This window comes from Notolepis coatsorum (genome assembly GCF_963971535.1).
Source record: "Notolepis coatsorum genome assembly, chromosome: 1".
Taxonomy (NCBI): domain Eukaryota; kingdom Metazoa; phylum Chordata; class Actinopteri; order Aulopiformes; family Paralepididae; genus Notolepis; species Notolepis coatsorum.
Window position 1 is genome coordinate 118,185,063 of NC_140165.1, and position 19,647 is coordinate 118,204,709.

At 39.3% G+C, this 19,647-nt stretch overlaps 1 protein-coding gene across 1 annotated transcript in view; it reads right to left on the reverse strand.

Annotated features, from left to right (window-relative positions):
• Positions 1-4,402: 4,402 nt before the first annotated feature.
• pnpla7b (patatin-like phospholipase domain containing 7b) overlaps positions 4,403-19,647 on the reverse strand; it is a 217,252-nt gene continuing 202,007 nt past the window's right edge. Inside the window, 1 exon segment of the mRNA XM_084338011.1 lies at positions 4,403-6,027. Within this exon segment, the coding sequence (XP_084194137.1) occupies positions 5,974-6,027 (54 nt within the window). The 3' untranslated portion in view covers positions 4,403-5,973.

The following is a 19,647-nucleotide window of genomic DNA, read 5'->3' on the forward strand; positions in this document are numbered from 1 at the left end:
TCATCACAAGCTGAGAGAGGGACTCATCCCTCGATCACATGCCACTATGCATAGCATTGTAGGGTAACCCAGCCAGTTGTGGGCTCAGCTACGTTGTCTAACGTTACATGAACACACACAACCTCTCATCATACAACAAAAACCCAGTAAATTTTTACTCACGTAAAAAACACAGCTGTTTCTAGGTAGAGAGACAAGCACAAGCTTTGGCCAGTGGTACCCAAGCTATACCAGCGACCAAGACAATTCACACACAGCACATGTCATATCTCCAAATGTAGTGAAGCAACATACGTTTGACAAAAAACATCGTTATTAACAAAACATTCGGGAGGGGAAGGAAGGAAGAGTGGGGTAATGTCCAATGGACCCTTACCTGCACCAAGGAACGCAGGATGAGAAGGCAGCAACAGGCTGGTCTCTACGTTGACGAAAGGCCTCTCGCTGGCGGGGCAAAAGAAGCTATGGCCGGAGCGAGGCTCCGGCGAGACGCCCCCCTCCAACAGCCGGTCATGGTGCAGGCCCGACTACATCGTCTGTCAAAGATGACGTCGTAATCAGAGTGCTAGGGCCTGCTATTCTCACAGCTAATGTTCAACGGTTGTAGCATAAGCTAACAGCTAACTCTAGGCTAACTGATAGCATCAAGCTAACGTTCCCAGCCAAGTGAACGTACGGAGCTAACGTCGTAGCACAACAGCTAACTGGCTAACAGGTAGCTCAACCCAGCTAGGAAGCAAGCTAAGCAGCTACCACCGAAACTGTACAACGTGAGAAAACAATATAGGCCAACACTTCAGACAGCCGCTGCCTTTTCCTCTTCTCATCCGAAGAGAGAAGAGAAAAAGAAGACAACACGTCCCTCTTTAGAACGGTGTTCACCACAGCGGTGCCGGCACAAGTCCCTCTCGGACCATAGCCGACTTTGAGCGTGGGGGTATTCTCATAATGAAACACCAAACTCACCTCCCTCGCGCCGGGTGATTTTCATCTTGAAAGCGGGGCCCGCGCGGTGACAGAGGGGACCCGTTTGTCCAGAGATCTGGGGAATTGAACCGAAGATTCGGATACGGTCCCAGGTAACAAAGCTCCCGATGAGGAGCTCATGTAACGTGGGCATCAAACCAGAACCCTCTCCACGCCGCTAAGAGGCAGCAAAAAAGGGTACCAGCCTGGAGCCGGCCTTCATAAGTTGTGCAGCCGTCCCCCCAACAACAACACACCTGGCGCTTGTGCAAAACCATCACCCGCCCAGAGAGAGGCCGTCAGCCCTCACACGGCAGAGCGCCTCTCAAGCAACGTGTCCAACTGCAGAGCCGGAGGTAATGCCTGTCCAACCGCAGAGCCGGAGGAATGCCGGTGGGGATTAGCTCAGCGACGCGAGCCCCTAATCCGAAAATGCCGGTGTGATCATCATCTTCTAGACACTCCGGTGGCGAAGACATTATCTCTGTATTTCCTCAAAAAATAGTGAGAGAGAAAACAAAGATATAATGTCAACGCAGCTCCTTCTCTTCAACGTAGCTCCTTTCCAACTATTTTACACTAAACTCAAGTGGTGTATACAGACACTCACCGTGGTGAAAATAAGGAAGGAGCTGTTAGTATGGCCACACCCCTGCTTATGTAGAGGAGCGGATGGGGGTGTGGCCAGACGGATGGGTGTGTATATGTCAGGGCTGTACAGTGCGAGATATATATTGCACGTGCTACAGCAACATCGGTCTGTGCGATGAATGGATTTACTTAAGTAGCACTGGTGCGATAGGCATTCGGTTCATATCGATACTCTTATTTTGAAAATCATGTGGCGGGTCTCATTTCTGCCCAAGCGCAGCTCCAGCCATAATAACTATGGCTCCGGCAGCTAGCAACGCTCAGTTCATTTTGATACTCTTATTTTGAAAATCCTGTGTGTCGTGACTCATATCCGCTCCACAGCACAGCGTGCAGTACTCGTCTCAGTAGCAGCAGTAGCGTCTGGAACGCGGACATTGAAACAGAGCAAGGATAGTGTGGATATTTCACCACTCAAAACAAATCCCTGCTGTTTTATTCCGCAACGGGTCAAATGCATATAACATGCTTTGCAATCCTCTCCATTCCTTTATGACCACGTCGTGTTTAAGACCGGAATTAACGTTAAGTTAGCATAAGCTAACAACAAGCTAAAACCCTGTTCAGAGCAATAGAGAAGAGAACAGCAGAGTGGGGACTGGGAAGGAGGGGGGCATTCTCCCTTCTGTGTGTGTGCGTTTGAAAAGATCAGATGAAGTCAGACGAGTATATTATATTGATACTAAATGTACTGAGGGTGGACAGATAATGTTGATATTTAAACATAAAAAATACAATACATAATAAATGTATTCATGATCATCATGCAACATAAAACAATTGCAGGAACGGTTTGGGAGATTTTGATTTGATTTGATTTGATTTTATTAGGGATCCCCATTAGCTGGTGCGATAGCAACCAGCTAGTCTTCCTGGGGTCCACACACAAAAAAACACAAAAACAATCACCATTGCAAAAAAACAAAATTATTAAAAGTCAGTACACACAATGCATAATGAACCTACTGTAACAATTAATATAGCTAAAATTACATTAGTGTAAAACAAAAACAAAAAACCACTTTACAGTGTTAAAAACAATTTAAAAACAATTTAAGATTCTTTTTAAAAGTGAATCTACTGTAAATGCAGCAGAGGTTCCGAGGCAGGCCATTCCACAGAGTTAATGCTCTAAAAATAAAAGATCTTCCCAGAGCGCTGGTTCTAGGACCTGGCAATTCAAGCTGCCCACTACTGGAAGGAACCTCTAGTGTAATGCTCGTGCACAGTATTACTAAAAACAATCTGATTATGTATAAAAACAGGAGTCTTACTGCTCATGACCAACTTGAACAGCACAAGTATATTAAAAGACAATCTATTTTCAACGTTAAGCCAAGAGAGGCGGGCATGAGAGGAAGGGGTTTTAGGTTGCGTGTTCCAAAATGTTTTTACTTAAAGTTTAAAGCTCAATATATCAAAACGTGACACTTTATAGTGAACAGGTCTATTTGTATTAAAAACAATAAATAGTTTTTCATTTAAATGTCTGGAAGAGCTTTTTTGAGTTGATCTAAATGTTACTGATTGTGTTAAATGGGCTTATGATATCATCTCATATCGATTGCAGGCACCTGATTGATATCTGTCTCCAGTCCTTTTTTGTGTCTCCCCTGTTCCCCCCATGGTCTCATGTTCCTTTTGTTTTTGTTTCTTTGTTGTTTTTGTTTCTTTGCTTTCGTTTCTTTGTTTGTACCCCTGCTCCCGACTACTGTCAGCGACTTCGGGTTATTGAGAAGCGCTATATAAATTAAATTAATTATTATTATTATTATTATTGTATCGTATCGTTGTCCAAAGAATCGATATCGTATCGTGATGAAACTGGTGATTTCCACCCCTAGTAGAGTCCATACACCCAAAACAAAATCCCATAATTCCTTACACGTAACGTGTCCGACTGTGTGACGTCAACTTGTCAGCATGAAAATGACAGCCAAACATGGCACTGCAACTAAATAAAACAAATACAATAGGCACATTTGTGACTGTTACAAATATAACACGTTTTATACTTTAGATTTTGGCCTGTGCTACAAAACTATCAACCTCTGTAGCACCAGTTCTATGTGCAAAAAAAGTTAACGTACAGCCCTGGTATAGGTGCATGTGGAGATTTATTCAGTGTAGGGCTGACCCCTATTAGTCGACTAATCGGTCGAAAGGAGCCGTAGTCGACTGGCCAACTTCTTAGTTGAATATAATAATAAAAAAAATATTATTATTATAATTTTTTTTAATCATTCTTTCCAAAAGAAAAGAGGCCTAGACGCGTGGCTAACGCTAATGGCACGCATACCAGAGGCTAACTGCCTACGAAAACAGGCACAGAGGCACTGAAAGAGGATTTCACCATCTAATGAACACACTAGACTAGACAAATATCAAGATGTATCCATCAGTGGACCAATTGCATGCTTTTGCAGAGGACAAGAAGCCTTCAGTCGACTCCTTCAGACATTAAGCACCCCCACAGCCCAAATGGAATGATAAAAAAAATAACAATAGTCGACTAACGGCAAATTTTGGCCAATCATAGTCGACCATCCAAATCCGTAGTCGGGGACAGCCCTACATTGTACTTAGATTGTACTTTTAGTTTGTATATTGTATAGTATATTGTTATTCCTCTTTTACTTATTTTTCTTACTGTATGAAGCACATTCTCAGGGGCTCATACAGAACCAAGCATTTCACTGTAATGTACATGTACCTTATACGTGACAAATAAAAACAAACTTGAACTTGAGAAGAAGTATGAAGCGCACGAAGTGCGACATTGACAACGTGTTTAATGTAGCAGCAGTTAATTTCAAGTCATTGGCAACTCAGAATCTGCACACAAATCCACCGACCGCAGCATCACTACTGAATTATCGACATAAAAAAGAGCAAAGAACATTAGTTAATGTTACTCGAGCTTTTCACGACACAAGTTGAGTGCATCTGCCCTCCATCATAACCAGTTATACCTCCATGACCACGACATGTTCATGAGATGACAAATTATTTAGTTGTTAACATTCTTTACTACAGGGTAATACATTACTACAACAACAACAAACATAGGCATACTACAAAAACCTGACAATATGGCAAAATAATTAGAAGTGGCACTAGTAACATTAAAACATACAGTAGTACTACACTAGCGTATATGACGATTACCCTGAAACACAAATCGACGAGAATCGCTGTCCTTTTACAGTAGGTGCCCTTGGGTCAAACGTTAACCTCAAATCAATAACACAGAGCAAACGATCCATCACCTAGAATCAATTGAACGGCAGGAGCTATTCTTCTGCCACCGTCCCTGCGAGGCACAAACGGCAGCCCAAGAAAACAAGTATAAAATTGCATTGAATGGCTTAGCATGAGAATTGATGATGCATCGACCGCCTTCTAATGTAATCTGTGCCATCTGTAACCATGATCATACACTAACGTTCTAGTGTAATGACTGGTATCTGTAACCATGATCATACACTAACGTTCTAGTGTAATGACTGGTATCTGTAACCATGATCATACACTAACGTTCTAGTGTAATGACTGGTATCTGTAACCATGATCATACACTAACGTTCTAGTGTAATGACTGGTATCTGTAACCATAATCATACACTAACGTTCTAGTGTAATGACTGGTATCTGTAACCATAATCATACACTAACGTTCTAGTGTAATGGCGTACAAAATTATTAATACGTTTGATCTCATCAAATCATGTGATCCTACCATATAAAAAGGTACTGTATACTATAGACACATGAAAAACATGACATCCTATCCCTTCGTGAGGGAAAGGTCCCTTTGTGACGATGATGGGACCAGAGTTAAAAACAGAACGATCTACAGGAGGCACAGAAAGTAGTGCATCGTTCGGGACGCCTATCGCAAAGAGTAGGGGTTTCCCTGACGTTCCTGGCCAAATTCCCAATCAGGTCTATGACATCAAGGCCACCTAATCATCCCTCCCCCACTTAACTGGCTCATATCAATCCCTGTCTCCTGAGCCGTTCAGCCATTGTGTAGTGTGATGTGTGCCTGGTGCCAGTGTGTATGGCAGCCATTGAGCCTGCATAGCCCAAGGTTGGGTGCTGCCAGTGGTGGTGAAGGAGGCTAATTCCACCCTACATTGTGGGGAGCGCTTTGAGTGTCTCGAAAAACGCTATATAAATGTAATGATCATTCATTCATACATTCATCGTTTCAAAGTGACCAGGAACCACTGCATGGAGAGGCAGAGTCCAGACAGGCGTTGTGGATCACTAGCTGATCACTAGTCGATCACTAGCCAAGCGCACGCGGTGGGGGGGGGTCAGTTATATGATGGATGTGCTGGGATGGCACCATCAGGACTTCTGTGTCGCATTCCGGTGGCGAGCGCGGGGCTGAACCTCTTCATCCTGAGGGAAAGCAATCAGGGGAAAAGTCATTAGTGTTCTTCTGGGACGATGATGTGATATTGATCGTGTCTCTGAGGCGACCGGAGACACGTGGAGATGAAGATGACATTATTGCATTAAAACAAAAGTCTTATTTTGACATTTTGTGACCAAGCCCAGCGCTATTGACCTCAATCCGGCCCACGGCATCAAGCGTGAGAGCCAAACAAAGTTTACGTTTTTTTGGTTTAAAAAAAATAATGATTATTAGCACAGTTTGAATGTTTAAGAACATGTTTACTATAACAGCTAACAGCTATAGTATCTATAAAAGTAACATTTAACAAGTCATGCTGTTCTGAGACTTTTCTTTGGGTTGATGTTTCATCTGGGTTGCAAGAAGTTCAAAGAAGAGGGTTGCAATGAGCAAAATGTTCACAACCAGCTCAAAGTAATTACTCCGTTCAATTGACTGATAAATCTATTAATTTGCCTATTAAACAGATTTGTTAAAAGTGCCTAAAATGTGAATGTGCTTCGCTTCCGTAATTTGTTGTTTTCCTTATGAAACAGGTTGCTACCAAATGGTTAACCCTTTCACTGCGACAATACAGAAGGTAGGCCTGTCACGATAACACATTTTGCTGGGCAATTAATTGTCCCAGAAAATTATTGCGATAAGCGATATTATTGCGGCCGGTTAGAATTTTTTTTTTTTGAGAAATGTATTTCCCCAATGTTCTAACTTAAAAAATAAAATAAAATCACTAATATAATGATAATAGCATAATAATGCAAGGACACCGTTTCAAAGTGCAATAAACTTTTATTTAACATTGGAAGAAATTTTAAATATCCTAAATAAATAAAACAACCGAAAACAATAAAATGGACTCTCAGCCCCTTTTCCACTGCATGGTACCTACTCGACTCTACTCTACTCTACTCGGCATTTTCGGTTTTCCATAGGGATGCACCGATATGAAAATGTGCCACCGATACCGATACCGATTGTTCAACTAACACAATCGGCCGATACCGATACCGATATTTGTGGCAAAAAAATATATATATATATTATAATTATTGTTTTATATTATATATACTTCTGCCAATTACGTCACACCGCTTGCACCCGCCTCTGCTGTTCTTACCACCAATTGGCAAGCGCTTATTACATTTTTACTTCCGGGAAGTCCGCCATTGATCTGCTTGCGAGATCAACAACAAACCTGAAACCTACCGGCGCTAATAGTCTACTCGCCGGCCACGAGTAGACTACCAGCGCTCCGCAGGAGTACTAAACGAGGCATAATGATTTTACTGCAACGAATGTTATAATAAAAGCTTTTCTATACATTTGTCTGAAAACTTTATTAACAGATTGCAGAATGGGTACAATTCAGTACGGGCTCTCTGAGCAAAGGAAGGAAGTGAGAGATATGAATGAGTAATGCTTGCTATGTTCGGGTAAATATGCTGATGTTATTGAACGTGTAACTATATAACGTTAATGCGACAAAACGAATGCCTTTGTTAATCATAAGTAACTTTGATGCAGTAGCTTGTGTGGGCAGGTCGCTTGACTGAAACTTTTTTCAAAGTTTGAACGTGTCTGTGGACCAGATTGACGCGACACAAATTAGGTAACGTTAAAGCTTGTTGTTAGCTTAGGTGCTAATGTGCTAACGTTAAAGCTTGTAGAATAGACACAATGAGAGGTAATGTTAACATTAGAAGAATAGACATGAGAGGTAACGTTAGCAGAATAGACACAAGGAGAGTCTGGTTAATGTTGTTATTGATTGATTGATTGAAACTGTATTTTACTCTGGCTTGCTCCAAGCCCTCACGGACATAGCTATACTGGAGCTCTCATGCTGTACGCCAGCGGCCACCATGAATATTGCCACGCTGTGATGTGACACAAGCTTTGCTCTCGTGCCTGCAACATCACAGCCAACCTCTGTAGTAATGCCAGCGGCCCCGCCTCCCCACACGGAGACTGAAGAGGTTCTGGTTCCGCCTCATTAAAACAAACGCGCAAATAGCAATTAATCGCGGCCGTCAAAATCTTTGCATTCATTTTAATTATCGCACGATAAATTGATTTATTGATTATCGCAGCAGGCCTAACAGAAGGTTAACCGTCTGTAGTGTGGTCCTAATAGTCCTAATAGTGGGCGGTCTGTAGTGTGGTAGTGAAAGGTTTAACCTTCTGTAGTGTGGTAGTGAAAGGGTTAACCTTCTGTAGTGTGGTAGTGAAAGGTTAACCGTCTGTAGTGTGGTAGTGAAAGGTTAACCTTCTGTAGTGTGGTAGTGAAAGGTTAACCGTCTGTAGTGTGGTAGTGAAAGGTTAACCTTCTGTAGTGTGGTAGTGAAAGGGTTAACCTTCTGTAGTGTGGTAGTGAAAGGTTAACCGTCTGTAGTGTGGTTGTGAAAGGGTTCACCGTCTGTAGTGTGGCAGTGAAAGGTTAACCTTCTGTAGTGTGGTAGTGAAAGGTTAACCGTCTGTAGTGTGGTAGTGAAAGGTTAACCGTCTGTAGTGTGGCAGTGAAAGGTTAACCTTCTGTAGTGTGGTAGTGAAAGGTTAACCGTCTGTAGTGTGGTAGTTCAAGTTTCTTTATTAGTTGTCATACATAAATACATAATACTTTGCATGAAATGCTTCTTTCTGTTTTGCTCCTGAGAGTGTGCTAGATAATAACAAGATAGTATAAAATAAGTATAAAATAGAAAGTCAAGTACGTAAACAAGTGTAAACAACAAAAATGTGGGGCGCCCCAGTGGCGAACCCGGGTTCGACTCCCAAACCCGTCGTTATTTGCCGAATGTCTTCCCCCAACTCTTGTCACCCATTCCTCCTCTGTCTCTCTCTACTGGACTGCCCAGTAGCAATAAAGCAATAAAACGCAAAAAAATAAACCTAAAAAAAAAAAAAAAAAAAAATCAATATACCTATACAGTATGTACAGTATATACAGTGCAGGTACAGTACAGTGTAGAAATGGTGAGGTATAGCTTAGCTTCTGGTGGTGAGATGCAATGAGGTGCAATAAGGAATGAGATTGATGTGCAAATGTCCTTACCAATAAATATAAAGTGTGTTAGTGTCTAAAGTGGTAAAGTGGGTGCTACAGTGTGTTGTTTATTTAAAGTGAGTGTGTGCGTGTGGATGTGTGTGCTGTGGGTGTGTTGATGGTTTGTTATTGTTCATTGTTCATTGAGCATCCTGATGGCCTGGGGATAGAAGCTCCTTCTGAGTCTCTCTGTGCTTGCCATGAGACTCCGGTATCGCTTGCCTGACCGCAGCAGTGAAAGGTTAACCGTCTGTAGTGTGGTATTGAAAGGTTAACCTTCTGTAGTGTGGTAGTGAACGTGTTAATGCGGGTTAACGGGTTAATGCTGGGTGATGTAATGATGGTGATGTAAAGGGAATATTTTAAGCCTACAACAGCAGCTGTGCAGTACATCCTGGTCATGATGAGTCAACAGGAGGTTGCCGTTGTTTTTTTTCTCTCTCAGTTCACAGCAGACATCTGAACTGGTGTCTTGGGTTAAATTGGTGTTGTGGTAAATTGGGTTATTTTACAGAAACAAATCCAGATTCCCTATGATGTGCAGAAAGAGGATTGTTGAAGCAGTTTTGAGGCATTTGGTATCCGTTTATCTTTAACCCTTTCACTGCCACCATACCAAAAGGTTAACCCTTTCACTGGGACAATACAGCAGGTTAACCCTTTCACTGCCACACGACAAACGGATAACCGTCTGTAGTGTGGTAATGAAAGGTTAACCTTCGGTAGTGCGGTAGTGAAAGGGTTAATAAGGCCATTGATGGAAAATTGCCACCATATTATCACAATGATGCTAGATTGGAATTATGGACATTATCTGACCCACTCAAATTAAAAATGATTGGTTTACAGTCAAGGTGAGTTCAGTCTGCCTTTTGTTTTGATGCACCAGCTTCCTGGAATGATCTTCATCACTTAAAATACAATACCTCACTATCCTCTGGACAATTAAACACATGATCACAAACCTCCCTACCTCACTATCCTCTGGACAATTAAACACATGATCACAAACCTCCCTACCTCACTATCCTCTGGACAATTAAACACATGATCACAAACCTCCCTACCTCACTATCCTCTGGACAATTAAACACATGATCACAAACCTCCCTACCTCACTATCCTCTGGACAATTAAACACATGATCACAAACCTCCCTACCTCACTATCCTCTGGACAATTAAACACATGATCACAAACCTCCCTACCTCACTATCCTCTGGACAATTAAACACATGATCACAAACCTCCCTACCTCACTATCCTCTGGACAATTAAACACATGATCACAAACCTCCCTACCTCACTATCCTCTGGACAATTAAACACATGATCACAAACCTCCCTACCTCACTATCCTCTGGACAATTAAACACATGATCACAAACCTCCCTACCTCAGTATGTAACTGTTTTTAATTTAAAACATGATCACAAACCTCTATACCTCAGTATGTAACTGTTTTTAATTTAAAACATGATCACAAACCTCTATACCTCAGTATGTAACTGTTTTAATTTAAAACATGATCACAAACCTCCCTACCTCAGTATGTAACTGTTTTTCATTTAAAAACATGATCACAAACCTCCCTACCTCAGTATGTAACTGTTTTAATTTAAAACATGATCACAAACCTCTCTACCTCAGTATGTAACTGTTTTCATTTAAAAACATGATCACAAACCTCCCTACCTCAGTATGTAACTGTTTTTAATTTAAAACATGATCACAAACCTCCCTACCTCAGTATGTAACTGTTTTTAATATAAAACATGATCACAAACCTCCCTACCTCAGTATGTAACTGTTTTTAATATAAAACATGATCACAAACCTCCCTACCTCAGTATGTAACTGTTTTTAATTTAAAACATGATCACAAACCTCCCTACCTCAGTATGTAACTGTTTTTAATTTAAAACATGATCACAAACCTCTCTACCTCAGTATGTAACTGTTTTTAATTTAAAACATGATCACTAACCTCCCTACCTCAGTATGTAACTGTTTTAATATAAAACATGATCACAAACCTCCCTACCTCAGTATGTAACTGTTTTTAATATAAAACATGATCACAAACCTCTCTACCTCAGTATGTAACTGTTTTTAATATAAAACATGATCACTAACCTCTCTACCTCAGTATGTAACTGTTTTTAATATAAAACATGATCACAAACCTCCCTACCTCAGTGTGTAACTGTTTTTAATATAAAACATGATCACTAACCTCTCTACCTCAGTATGTAACTGTTTTTAATATAAAACATGATCACAGACCTCTCTACCTCAGTATGTAACTGTTTTTAATTTAAAACATGATCACAAACCTCCCTACCTCAGTATGTAACTGTTTTAATATAAAACATGATCACAAACCTCCCTACCTCAGTATGTAACTGTTTTTAATTTAAAACATGATCACTAACCTCCCTACCTCAGTGTGTAACTGGTTTTAATTTAAAACATGATCACAAACCTCTCTACCTCAGTATGTAACTGTTTTTAATTTAAAACATGATCACTAACCTCCCTACCTCAGTATGTAACTGTTTTTAATATAAAACATGATCACTAACCTCCCTACCTCAGTATGTAACTGTTTTTAATATAAAACATTATCACAAACCTCTCTACCTCAGTATGTAACTGTTTTTAATATAAAACATGATCACAAACCTCCCTACCTCAGTATGTAACTGTTTTTAATATAAAACATGATCACAAACCTCCCTACCTCAGTATGTAACTGTTTTAATATAAAACATGATCACAAACCTCTCTACCTCAGTATGTAACCGTTTTTAATATAAAACATGATCACAAACCTCTCTACCTCAGTATGTAACTGTTTTTAATATAAAACATGATCACTAACCTCCCTACCTCAGTATGTAACTGTTTTTAATATAAAACATGATCACAAACCTCTCTACCTCAGTATGTAACTGTTTTTAATATAAAACATGATCACAAACCTCCCTACCTCAGTATGTAACTGTTTTTAATATAAAACATGATCACAAACCACCCTACCTCAGTGTGTAACTGTTTTTAATTTAAAACATGATCACAAACCTCTCTACCTCAGTATGTAACTGTTTTTAATATAAAACATGATCACTAACCTCTCTACCTCAGTATGTAACTGTTTTTAATATAAAACATGATCACAAACCTCTACCTCAGTATGTAACTGTTTTTAATATAAAACATGATCACTAACCTCTCTACCTCAGTGTGTAACTGTTTTTATTTAAAACATGATCACAAACCTCCCTACCTCAGTATGTAACTGTTTTTATTTAAAACATGATCACAAACCGCTCTACCTCAGTATGTAACTGTTTTTAATTTAAAACATGATCACTAACCTCCCTACCTCAGTATGTAACTGTTTTTCATTTAAAAACATTATCACAAACCTCTCTACCTCAGTATGTAACTGTTTTTAATATAAAACATGATCACGAACCTCTCTACCTCAGTATGTAACTGTTTTTAATTTAAAACATGATCACTAACCTCCCTACCTCAGTATGTAACTGTTTTTCATTTAAAAACATTATCACAAACCTCTCTACCTCAGTATGTAACTGTTTTTAATATAAAACATGATGACGAACCTCCCTACCTCAGTATGTAACTGTTTTTAATATAAAACATGATCACTAACCTCCCTACCTCAGTATGTAACTGGTTTTAATTTAAAACATGATCACAAACCTCCCTACCTCAGTATGTAACTGTTTTTAATATAAAACATGATCACAAACCTCTCTACCTCAGTATGTAACTGTTTTTAATTTAAAACATGATCACTAACCTCTCTACCTCAGTATGTAACTGTTTTTAATATAAAACATGATCACTAACCTCTCTACCTCAGTATGTAACTGTTTTTAATATAAAACATGATCACTAACCTCTCTACCTCAGTATGTAACTGTTTTTAATTTAAAACATGATCACAAACCTCTCTACCTCAGTATGTAACTGTTTTTAATATAAAACATGATCACTAACCTCCCTACCTCAGTATGTAACTGTTTTTAATTTAAAACCTGATCACTAACCTCTCTACCTCAGTATGTAACTGTTTTTAATATAAAACATGATCACTAACCTCTCTACCTCAGTATGTAACTGTTTTTAATATAAAACATGATCACAAACCTCCCTACCTCAGTATGTAACTGTTTTTAATTTAAAACATGATCACTAACCTCTCTACCTCAGTATGTAACTGTTTTTAATATAAAACATGATCACAAACCTCTCTACCTCAGTATGTAACTGTTTTTAATTTAAAACATGATCACAAACCTCTCTACCTCAGTATGTAACTGTTTTTAATTTAAAACATGATCACTAACCTCCCTACCTCAGTATGTAACTGTTTTTAATATAAAACATGATCACAAACCTCCCTACCTCAGTATGTAACTGTTTTTAATATAAAACATGATCACAAACCTCCCTACCTCAGTATGTAACTGTTTTAATATAAAACATGATCACAAACCTCTCTACCTCAGTATGTAACTGTTTTTAATATAAAACATGATCACAAACCTCTCTACCTCAGTATGTAACTGTTTTTAATATAAAACATGATCACTAACCTCCCTACCTCAGTATGTAACTGTTTTTAATTTAAAACATGATCACAAACCTCCCTACCTCAGTATGTAACTGGTTTTAATATAAAACATGATCACAAACCTCTCTACCTCAGTATGTAACTGTTTTTAATATAAAACATGATCACAAACCTCTCTACCTCAGTATGTAACTGTTTTTAATATAAAACATGATCACAAACCTCTCTACCTCAGTATGTAACTGTTTTTAATATAAAACATGATCACAAACCTCCCTACCTCAGTATGTAACTGTTTTTAATATAAAACATGATCACAAACCTCCCTACCTCAGTATGTAACTGTTTTTAATATAAAACATGATCACAAACCTCTCTACCTCAGTATGTAACTGTTTTTAATATAAAACATGATCACAAACCTCCCTACCTCAGTATGTAACTGTTTTTAATATAAAACATGATCACAAACCACCCTACCTCAGTGTGTAACTGTTTTTAATATAAAACATGATCATAAACCTCCCTACCTCAGTATGTAACTGTTTTTAATTTAAAACATGATCACAAACCTCTCTACCTCAGTATGTAACTGTTTTTAATAGAAAACATGATCACAAACCTCCATACCTCAGTATGTAACTGTTTTTAATTTAAAACATGATCACAAACCTCTCTACCTCAGTATGTAACTGGTTTTTATTTAAAACATGATCACAAACCTCCCTACCTCAGTATGTAACTGTTTTTAATATAAAACATGATCACAAACCTCTACCTCAGTATGTAACTGTTTTTAATATAAAACATGATCACAAACCTCTCTACCTCAGTATGTAACTGTTTTTAATATAAAACATGATCACTAACCTCTCTACCTCAGTGTGTAACTGTTTTTATTTAAAACATGATCACAAACCTCCCTACCTCAGTGTAACTGAGGGGTACAATTCCCTGACTGTATTACTAGATATGATACTTACTACCACTACCTTTGTACTTAATATTCGGCCACCCAGTACACGGCATAAATATATTATGATGAACACTGTCACGTAGATGAAACGGATCCAACACAAATGTACGAATTAGAAATAGGTCTTTATTTCTACACAGCGATGGTGTGTAGAGCAAGCACTTAATCAAATCAATCACATTTATGAATGGGAATTAGTATGCACTTTTATGGCAAGAGTATTCGTCGGTATATCAATAGAGAATGTCCAATCTCTGAAGGCGCAGGTGGTACATATACGACCTGGAATAGTTTAAGGAATAACAGCAATGATACTTTAATGATTATATACTGGATACACTAGGGGGGGGTTAATCCGGTCGCTTGTAAGCCGACAGGAGTAGGAAGGGGGGGGGGGTAGAATCCGGCTGCCTCATCCGGCCAAGGGTATCCCAGGTGAACCCACTGTAGTGCCGTTCAATGCGCCGGCGATCCTTGGACCACAGATGAAAGCAGGTGGACTCTTTGTGGGCCGGCGTCATCCGGTCCACGGAGGAGAGACGTGAAGCGACCTCGTCTTGCAGAGCGTCTCCTCACCTTGCGTCCTCTCCAGGGGGGGGGTTCCAACACACGGCAGTGTCGGGGGTCTTTATCCATGGAATAATCAAAGTATACAAAGCATAATCCGTGCCTGGGAAGGCGGGCTGTCGTCGGTAGAATAATCCGGTATACAGGTCCACTCGCTCGTCGGCTCTGGGGCTCCTCGGGTGCAGCTTCACGTGGGGTCAACCACCCTGGATAAGCAGCCAGTTCTCTGCCCGAAACGATGGGGTACTGACTACGGTAGTATTCTCACCGCACGAAGCACTATATATTAACAGACTATTATTAGCTTAATAGACTACGTCCAACTCGACGATATAGTGCCAAATATGACTATTCAAATATTAATATACACGATGTCTCAATACCGATGGTAGGCGAACTTGGCCTTACTCCCACACGTGGCGTCGCGGGGAGGCTTTACGTCTGTGACTCTATTGGAGGGTAAGAAACTGGACTGAAAAGAAAGTCCTACTTTAGTAGCGCAGTATATATACGCACTATGAACAAATAGTCCCATTAGTGGTGCGGTAGTCAGATTCCTACGCGGAACTAGGACTTGTTCGTACATGTGGAGCGGTACGTTTGAACTGGGTCTGAGGGGTATGGCAGCCTGGCACCAAGGTCTCGACCAATAGTAGAATGGAGACTATTATGGGATGTTCAGTAGGCTAGAATGGATATTCAATGCATATTGTACAAGGAATATACAAGGGATATCAGGGAATATTAGAGAATATACAAATACAATTAAATATATATATATAAATAAATATATATATTCGGTTTAATCTGGCCCTTCACAACACTCAGTATGTAACTGTTTTTATTTAAAACATGATCACAAACCTCTCTACCTCAGTATGTAACTGTTTTTAATTTAAAACATGATCACTAACCTCCCTACCTCAGTATGTAACTGTTTTTCATTTAAAAACATTATCACAAACCTCTCTACCTCAGTATGTAACTGTTTTTAATATAAAACATGATCACGAACCTCCCTACCTCAGTATGTAACTGTTTTTAATATAAAACATGATCACTAACCTCCCTACCTCAGTATGTAACTGGTTTTAATTTAAAACATGATCACAAACCTCCCTACCTCAGTATGTAACTGTTTTTAATATAAAACATGATCACAAACCTCTCTACCTCAGTATGTAACTGTTTTTAATTTAAAACATGATCACAAACCTCTCTACCTCAGTATGTAACTGTTTTTAATTTAAAACATGATCACAAACCTCCCTACCTCACTATCCTCTGGACAATTAAACACATGATCACAAACCTCCCTACCTCAGTATGTAACTGTTTTTAATTTAAAACATGATCACTAACCTCTCTACCTCAGTATGTAACTGTTTTTAATATAAAACATGATCACGAACCTCCCTACCTCAGTATGTAACTGTTTTTAATATAAAACATGATCACTAACCTCCCTACCTCAGTATGTAACTGTTTTTAATTTAAAACATGATCACTAACCTCTCTACCTCAGTATGTAACTGTTTTTAATTTAAAACATGATCACAAACCTCCCTACCTCAGTATGTAACTGTTTTTTTTTTTTTTTTTTTTTATTATTGCAAAACAAAAATTATTAAAAGTCAGTACTCAACACACAATGCATAATGAAACTTTCAGTAAAGGTGGTTAAAATATATGCAAGTACAGAAACAAGATAAAACAAAAATAGTCTATAATAACATTTTAACCGTATACAGTGTATATCCAGCGAAATTACAATTATATAAATGTTAGTATATAATATACCCCTAATACCTATTTTCTAAAACCCTACACACATATGCTCCAGCTCGAACCCCCCCCTCCCGGACCCCCTCTTGGATAGTACCTCCATTATCCCTCACTCCTAACCAGACACTACCATTATAAGCTAGCTTTTATTCTCTCCACCACTTCTAACCACATTGACATTTTGGATTCATTGAGACCCAGAATTCTTGCTGTAGATATTTCTTGATATATCACATCGAGATATGTAAGAAACCACACTTTTCGGCAAATTTTTTCCGGTTGAAACCAACGTGATGCGATCAGTTTTTTTAGCTACTGTGATACCCGATAAAACCAATCTCTTTAGTTGTGGATTCACTGCAAACTCAAAAACATCATTCAATAGTAATACCGAGGGGTGTACAGGTATATTCCAAGATACGAGTATTGATAATTGTTGGGACACATCTTTCCAGAATGCCTTAACTGGTGGGCAGTCCCAATACATGTGCATAAATGTTCCTTCGTCCCCATTTGTACATTGGGAGCATTTGGAGTCTTGTTTAAGCCCCATTTTGCACAGCCTTATAGGAGTCAAGTATGTCCTGTGAATATAGTTCAGATTGATTTGTTGATGATCCGGGTTCCTTGATGTAAGTCGGACATTTGCCCAGGCTCCTTGCCAATCAAAGTCATTTTCCAGGTCTGGTATATCCCTCCTCCAGACAGTGTCTAGTTGAAGGGTTTCATACGAGGACGTTAGTAATTGATAATAAAAACCTGATACAAAACCTCCCAATGTTTCTCTTTCATAGAAAAATTTGTGGTATCTGTGGTGTTCAATTGGTATGAGTAATGGAACACCGTGAGACCTCAGACAAAGTCGTAACTGTATGTAAAAAAGCCATGTGGACTCGGTGAGGTTAAACTTTGTGCATATTTCGACATAACTACAGAGGCCCTGGTTATTAAAAATATCCCCTAATGAGTGTATGCCTTGCTCTTCCCATATAGGGAATCTTATAGGGCGTTTTCCCATTAAGAGTGCATTGTTATTGAATATGGGAGTGTGATTATGCCATTCTTGAGGGTTAGGATATTTCTTTTGTGTTTCCCGCAATGTTCTGATTGCATGGGTAATTATTGGGCCAAATTCTCGCTCACAATGCTTGATTGAAAGTTTAGTGTGTGCTATGTCTTTCAGTCTCTGTGGGGCTACTATGTTTTCTTCTAATTCTCTCCAAGATACCAAAGCCTGGGGGTCAAACCATATCTTCAGTGGTCTTAATGTGAAGGCCTTAAAATATTGTAAAAAATCTGGAACTGCCATGCCACCGTCTGCTTTATTTCTCTGTGCGGTGGATCTTTTTATGCGAGGTGGTTTGTTATTCCAAATAAATTTGTATGTGGAGGTTTGTAATCTTTTCCAGTAGCCCTCTGGAGGAGGTAACGGAAGCATTGAGCTGAAGAAATTGATTCTTGGTAATACATCCATCTTAACTATTGATACCCTTGCCTGTACTGAGTTTTTAAGTTTTGCCCACCTGTCCAGGTCGTCTTTGATTTTGTTCTGTATTTTTGTGTAATTGTGCTTCACCGTTTGTCTTATGGTGGGAAATATTTCCACACCCAAGCATCTAAAATGTTTGACCATGGGTATCGCACCTGGGAGGGTTGTGTCTTTTTTTGCACTGATGTTAAGAGGAAGAAAAGCCGACTTAGGCCAATTTATTTTAAATCCCGATAAATCACCAAAGTTCTCTATCAACTTGAGTATATGCGGCAATGTGTTGTTGGGGTTTTGCATGAACAATATTACGTCGTCCGCATATAAACTAATTTTATGCTGTGTGCCCTTGATTACTATTGGTTCTATGTGTTGGGATTGTCTTATAAATTGTGCTAAAGGTTCTAATGATAGATCGAATAGTCCGGGACTAAGAGGGCAACCCTGTCTGGCTGAGCGTGATACCGGAAAGATATCGGAGATGAATGTGCCTGTTGTAATCCTGGCCGATGGGTCCTTGTATAGTACTTTAATCATATCAATGAATCCTTTTCCTAACCCCATCCTTTCTAATACTGCCCATAGAAACGACTATTCCAACCTGTCAAATGCTTTCATAGCATCCAGGGATAGCATCGCCTTAGGTGTGGTGTCCTCTTTGTCTGCGTCTAGTACGTGCAGTATTCGCCTTATGTTATCATTGATCAGGCGACCTTTTATGAAGCCTGTTTGGTCCGGATGAACTAAAGACGTCATATGCTTTTGCAATCTGATGGCTAATATCTTAGAGTACAGTTTGACATCGGTTCCGAGGAGGCTTAAAGGTCGGTAACTACCGCACTCAGTGGGGTCTTTGTCTTTTTTGTGAAGAACTGAAATGAGTGCGATATTTTGGTGTTTATGGAAGCTTCCCTCTTTGACTGAGTATAAGATCATATTTAGTAATAAGGGTCCAAATATGTCCCAGCAAGAAATGTACATTTCTGATGGGATACCGTCAATTCCCGGAGCCTTGCCGTTTTTCATTCCGGATATGGCCTTCTTGAGTTCTTCTAATGTGATCGGTGCTTCTAACTGTTTAGCGTCGTCCTCCGAAAGTTTAGGGAGAGTAATTTGATTAAGATATGTGTCTAATTTG